This window comes from Nestor notabilis, unplaced genomic scaffold, assembly GCF_000696875.1.
Source record: "Nestor notabilis isolate BGI_N333 unplaced genomic scaffold, ASM69687v1 scaffold25398, whole genome shotgun sequence".
Taxonomy (NCBI): Eukaryota; Metazoa; Chordata; class Aves; order Psittaciformes; family Psittacidae; genus Nestor; species Nestor notabilis.
The window spans coordinates 1-6,346 of record NW_009939177.1 but is presented as its reverse complement, the minus strand read 5'-3'; the positions used below and the strand labels follow the sequence as shown (position 1 = coordinate 6,346).

The 6,346-nt window shown below is 51.6% G+C and overlaps 1 protein-coding gene across 1 annotated transcript in view; it reads right to left on the bottom strand.

Annotated features, from left to right (window-relative positions):
• Nucleotides 1–5,393, bottom strand: part of UBQLN4 (ubiquilin 4) — a gene marked incomplete at its 5' end in the record, with an annotated part of 9,583 nt that extends 4,190 nt beyond the window's left edge. The window contains 5 exons of the mRNA XM_010019717.1: nucleotides 1–186; nucleotides 1,108–1,266; nucleotides 2,475–2,737; nucleotides 3,055–3,260; nucleotides 5,186–5,393. The exon at nucleotides 1–186 is cut by the window's left edge and continues 79 nt beyond it. Coding sequence (XP_010018019.1) covers nucleotides 1–186; nucleotides 1,108–1,266; nucleotides 2,475–2,737; nucleotides 3,055–3,260; nucleotides 5,186–5,393 — 1,022 coding nt within the window. The remainder of the gene's footprint in view (nucleotides 187–1,107; nucleotides 1,267–2,474; nucleotides 2,738–3,054; nucleotides 3,261–5,185) is intronic.
• Between the last annotated feature and the right edge of the window lie 953 nt (nucleotides 5,394–6,346).

Below are 6,346 nucleotides of genomic sequence, written 5' to 3'. Positions count from 1 at the left end.
GTCGTCCTTTGGCAGCTGGGTGGCGGCTGAACCGGTGCTGCCGTCGCTGCTGGGCGCCTGGCTCTGGGAGGCAGGAGGTGTGGGGCTCCAGGGGTTTGGTAACGGTTCCCTGTTCTCCGTCCGCAACGGCTGTGAGCTGGAGCTCTCCGAATTCCCCGTCAAGGAAGAGAAAGGGTTGTTGCCAAACTAGGCAAAAAGAAGGAAAAGGAAGAGTCATGATCAGTTAGTCCCAGCAGAGAACTGCAGACTAAAGCCACCACTGCAGGAGCTGGGGAACAGACCTGCACATTCAGCCAGGTCCACAACTTGCTGAGCACATGCTGTAATTTCCCTCCTGAGAAATGTTTATCTACAACACACCTCTCTCAGAAAAAGACCAGGCCCAAGGAGTGGCCACAGCCCCAGATTTGGCTCCCAAATGCAGGACTTCCAAACCTCCCTGTAAAGCCAGCACCCAGCCATACCAGTAGGTAATGTTAGACTGGAGTATGCCTGCAGAGCCTTTTGCAGACGGACCTGTGCTCCCTCCTCCTGTGCTTCAAGCCAGCTGGAGCTCAGCCAGCTCCAATCCAAAGGCATCAGGCTTGAGCTAATAAGTAAGCCAGGCTGAGAGCAGAGGGCTGTGCTAACAAAGCTTCCCAGAGGTGATAGCTGGCATCCAGCCTGCCTGCAGACCAAAAAGCCAGGGCAGGTCCCTGCTCACATACACCAAAGCAGACGACAGGCACTGCACAATGTTCTCCTGCTAGTGGCTGCCTTCATCATGGGGAGCGGCCACAGAATCCCAGACTGGTTTGGATTGAAGGGACCTTAAAGCTCCTCCACTTCCAACCCCCTGGCACAGGCAGGGACACCTTCCACTAGAGCAGGTTGCTCCGAGCCCCTGTGTCCAACCTGGCCTTGAACACTGCCAGGGATGGAGCATTTACCACTTCTCTGGAAAGCCTGTGCCAGGGCCTCACCACCCTCACAGCAAAGAACTTCCTCCTTACATCCAACCTGAACTTCCCTGTTTCAGTTTAATCCCAAGCTTTGGGAAGGCTCAGGGAAAGACACCTCTTGCACGCTCAGCACACTACACCCCACTTACAGGACCACAGCCCATACCTGCTCCCTGGCTGCACTGAACATGGGCTCCTGGATGTCCGTGTACATCCGGCGCAGGGCGTTGTATCCCCCTGGAATGCTCTCGAGGTTACTCAAAGCACGGTCCTGGTTCCGCATCATCTCCTGCATCATGGCAGGGTTACGAGCCAATTCCATTGTCTGGGAGAGGGAGGAAAACGTGGAAAACTCAGGCCTAAGTGCAGCGTGGAAGACTGGAGTGGATTAAGAGAGTGGTGAGCAGAGGTATTCTACTGATCCAGCAGCGAAGCGCTGAAAGAGTTAAACCTGGGCTCCCAGAAGAAAGAGTATAATTAAACCCATTTCACAGCCAGAGAGCAGAGAGATCATTTATCCAAGCAAAGAGAGCCCCCGGATCCTGGCTCCTCCCATCCCTGCTCAGCTCTTCCTTCTCAACCTCAGCTCAGCTGGAGGAGATTGTTTTGTTTCTAAGCACTATTGGAACGTCCAAACATTTAACACCCATATGTTCCCACTCAAAGGAGATGGCCTGCATTCAACAGCTGAGAAGGTGGAAGAGATGGGATCCTTCCCATTGCAAGAAACCCAAGAAATTCACCCTGTCCAAAGTTCTGATGGGTATCCCCTGCTGATGGAACCTCCAGATCTCATTTGAGGTGCTGCTTAAGCACGGATCATGCACAGTTTGGTCCTGCAGCTCTGGAATTTCATGTGTGGCTGACACAGTTGAAAGATAACTGAGAAGCAGATGGAAACGAGGCTCATTGAGCAACATCCCAGAAAGACCTTCTGACAAGTCTTCCTGGAGACAGCAGAGTCCTGCCAAGGGCTATTTAACACTCAGGCTCTCACATCATCCCTTATGCTCCCTTTCCAATGAACCTTCGATCTTCCACTCTTCCAGGGCACAGGTTCCCTCTGTTCTGGGATTGCACGGAAACCTTTAGGATCCCAGCCTACAACTAGTGCTCCCTGCTCTGCTACAGGTAGTAAAATACTGACTGTGCAGCTCTGTAGTCTATAGTTTATCAAGAGAGAGAAACAAAAAGCATTTGCAGTAGCTTCACTTCTCCATGCCTGCTTTTACTCCCATTCCTGACTGAGAACACAGCATTTTGTATGCAGCACATTAGGATGATCCCAACATCCTTATTTTGCCCAACACATGATGGATTCAATAGCCCTGAAAGGAAGATAAGAGTTGCAAGTATGTGGGTTGAGTACTGAGTATTCACATAACTCAAGACCACCATCTGTTTGTGGGGAGCTTACAGCAGGAAAGAAGAGATCTCTAAAATCACTTATCTGGCATCACACACTCCCTTTGGAAGCTGGTCCACAAAGATGCTCTTGCACATGCTCTAAATAGGCCCTGGCATGTGACTCACCTGCCTCATGAGCTCTGGGTTATTCAACATGTGGCTTATCTCTGGATTTCGCTCCATGAGCTGCTGCATCTGGGGATTGGCCATGATCATCTGTCTCATGAGGTCAGGGTTAGACATCATGTTCTGCACCAAGGGATTCTCCATTATCTGAGAAAGCATCTCGGGGTTGGACATCAGCTGCCGCTGCATCTGCTGCTGAAGCTCCATGAAGTTGGCAGAGCCCATCCCAAGGTTGCCCAGCCCAGTGATGCCACCAAAGCCAGCTGGAGAGGGAACAACACGGAGCGAGAGGTGAGAGTCAGCAACTGTCAGCAGCTGCAAGAAGAGGACAAGCACCCACACTGATCTAGAGGCAGTCTATGTCCCTCTGGCAGCCAGCTCTGAGGGAGAACACCCCCTAAACATGCTTCACTGAGGGCTTTGGCATCCCCCATAGCAGGGAAACTGAGGTGCGCCACCGGAAGCAACTCCTGCAACACCTCCAGCAAACAGAGACAACTACAGGGGTCAAGAACCCCAATTCCCTGGTGCAATCCTAGGAAAGTCCTCTTTGGTGTCCCACCTCACCGCCATCACTTACACAGGATGGATGGAGCACTATTGGGGCCTCCATCTCCAGGACCTCCCATGGTCCCTGAGCCACTGCTCCGCCTGCTGCCGCTGCCGGCATCGGAACCGGCGCTGCTGGATGTGGAAGGCTGAGATGGGGCAGCAGGAGAGGAAGGGGTTGCACTGGGGGCAGAAGCAGCATTGGGGGCAGAAGCAGCAGATGTTGAATCTTGGACCCTGCAAAGGAACAAGAAAGGCAGCATTAAACTCCAGAGATGCAGGAAGGGTGAATGGAGTCCTCTGTGCATGGCCCCAGCCAGTTAACCCCACGTTCCCGCCTGCATGGATGGATTCACAGCTGTGCTCCCAGATGCCTTCCATCTAGCTGGAATCTGCCTCCCCTCCTGCTGCATAACATCCTATCCTGGCCCACACAAAGTGGTTTGACTGGTCTTACCCTCAGTTATATCCAACTCTTCCTTGAATCCCACTGAACTATTTACCTCACCTATATCCTTGAGCAATGAGTTTGCTCCAAACAGGAAAATCCTCCTGCTGCTCCCACAGAAACCACAGGAGGTTACAGCAGGGCTACTGCATGGGGGAATCAAGGACCTGCTGCTCTGCAAACCCTCCCATGCGCTGAATATTCCCCTCAGTGCTCCTGAGGGCAAAAGTAAGTATCAGCATCACTCTTTCTTTGCTTTATAGGAATCTGAAAGAGAACACTGACAGCCTCTGAAGCATCTGCAGTCGTGACAGGGAGTCCTTAACTAGTGCTGAAGAGCTTCCACATGCAATCAGACCACAAAATTCACTTTACTCACTCCAAATAATGCCATTAGGCCACTGACAGGTTGGGTTTTCCCCCTCTTCAAAACCTTTCTCAAGCTCCTTTTCCTTTTTCACTCTTAATTCCAGGGCTTTAAATATCAAACCCGAAGGGCCCTGTCCACTTTCCAGCCTCACCCAAAAAACCAGGAGGCAGAGAATGGGGAAACAAAGCAAATAGGAAGCTGAAGAAGAAAGGAAGAAGGAAGCTGGAGAAAGGTCACTTGGTTTCACTCAGCCAGGAAGAGGCTGTTTTCAGTAAGCACTTGTCTGTGACTATTAGGAGGGAAAAGCAAGAATGAGCAGCCCAGGAAAGCTCTTGTTTCCCCTTTGCAGGGGTTCACTAGTAGCACAGTTGGCTGTGGAGCCAGCAGTAAACAGCACCAGGCTACCTGGAGATGCTGAATCCAGAGAGAGGCCTCCTGCAGAAGATGACAATACACATGGTTTTGTAAAGAAGAGGGAGGAAAGAAAAGGCTCTAATCTTAAGGAAGCCAGTAAGAACCACACAAAGAGCCACAGCTCCCAGGGAGCCTGATGAGGCTGCAGCAGGGAGCCCCAGAAACGGTTGTGAAGGGGGGGCTGAGATCAACAAGCTGTGGCTGCACATCATTGTGAAGCACAGCAACTGTTGCCCAGAACCTTCTGTTCTCCACAGGATAGCACTGGGAAGAGCCCAGCTCTGCAGGGATCAAGCCTGTGTCCCTTTCTCAGCCTGACTGCAGAGGGACATGAGTGAGCTCAACCTGGGAGCTCCACGGGGTGAACCTGCTGCATGCACATGGCCTGAGCCTCCCCCCAGGATGCAGCACCCACCTCTCTGCCCCTGCAGATGTGCCTCTGGGTACCACACAGAGGCACTGCTCTGCCTTACAGAGTGCTCTGCCTCCCACAGCACCTGAGAGAGCCTGAGCACAGGCTCAGCGCAGTGGATATGAGAGGAAGGGAGAGAAAAACTGGGTGTTAGTTTCAATTTCAACACGAAGCCATTGCGAAGGTAACTTCTGTCAACAGCAATTGCTCTTCCTTACAACTGGCATCAAGTTCCAAGGGGTTCCTTCAAAGTTGTAAAGGCTCTAAATACACCAGTCAAGCCCCTCAGGTACTTGCCACAAACTTACACAGCTGTGTAACCAAGGAGAAAGAGAGACCAAGGGATAAACCCCACTGCTGCACAGCAAAGCCATGGCAGGGAGAGAGCTGGGATCCATCTCCTGATGGATCACCACCACCACCCAAGTACTTCAGTCACCAACGGGGCAGAAATACCCCCCATGACTTCTCTGCATCATCCATTTACCCTCAGCCCCCAAAACAAAACAGTTTCTTACTTCTGGGGAGTCTTGATGACCAAGTGTACAGTCAGCCCATCTTTGATCCCATGTTGATTCAATGTGTCTCCATCCTTCAGGATCTTCCCAGCGAAGATCAGAACCAGCTGATCCTGTTTGGCTTTAAACCGCCTGGAAATCTCTTCTTTGAACTGAAAACAAACCCCAAACAAAGCATTGCTCAGGCAAAAGGGCCAGAAATGGAAAACTCATCCTCCAGAGAGCACATCCATGAAGGAAACTGGGAGGAACCGCCAGGCCTCCAGCACCTCACCCAAAAGGAGCCCATGCAGGTACCAAGCAAGCTGCTGAGGATGTCTGAGGCATTAAGGAAAACAACAAGAAGCCAAACTCTACACCACAGAACATGGAGCAACCACCTCAAGAAGAGCTGAAGGTTTCCAAGGGTGTCTCTTAGACCTAATCCAAACACCCCATTTCATCTTCTGAATCACTGAACTCTTTCTGTCCCTGCTTGATTTCTTTTTCCTAAGGAAAGCCCAACTCTGCTTTAATACAGGCCAGAGCTCTATGGAAAAGGGAACAACCCTTTATCAGCCAATGGAAATAAACTAGGTCTTCTCCAATTCCTATTTCTGCAAAGTGAATTCCCTCCGAGCACGCTACGCCACACGGACACCTCTTCTTTCCTGTGTGATGGGCTGGAATGAAGCCTGTCGTTGCTAGCCCAGCTGGGGTATTCCCAAATTGATTTTACAGGCCAGAGCTCTATGGAAAAGGGAACAACCCTTTATCAGCCAATGGAAATAAACTAGGTCTTCTCCAATTCCTATTTCTGCAAAGTGAATTCCCTCCGAGCACGCTACGCCACACGGACACCTCTTCTTTCCTGTGTGATGGGCTGGAATGAAGCCTGTCGTTGCTAGCCCAGCTGGGGTATTCCCAAATTGATTTGCCATGAAGAACCCCCTTGCATTTGGAAGCCACAAATTGCAGGAAATTCACAGGGCAAGACCAGGATGGAAAGAAAAGCACCAGAGGAGCTCACAGCCTTCACACCAGAACCCTCCCAACCCACAGCCCTGAGCCTGGGGTCATCCTGCTCTCGGGAGCTGACCGGGCAGGAGTCCTCCAGCCCCTGCCTACCCCACGGCTCTGATGAACTCCAGGCCCGTCACACCACAGCCTCGTGCCCTCCCT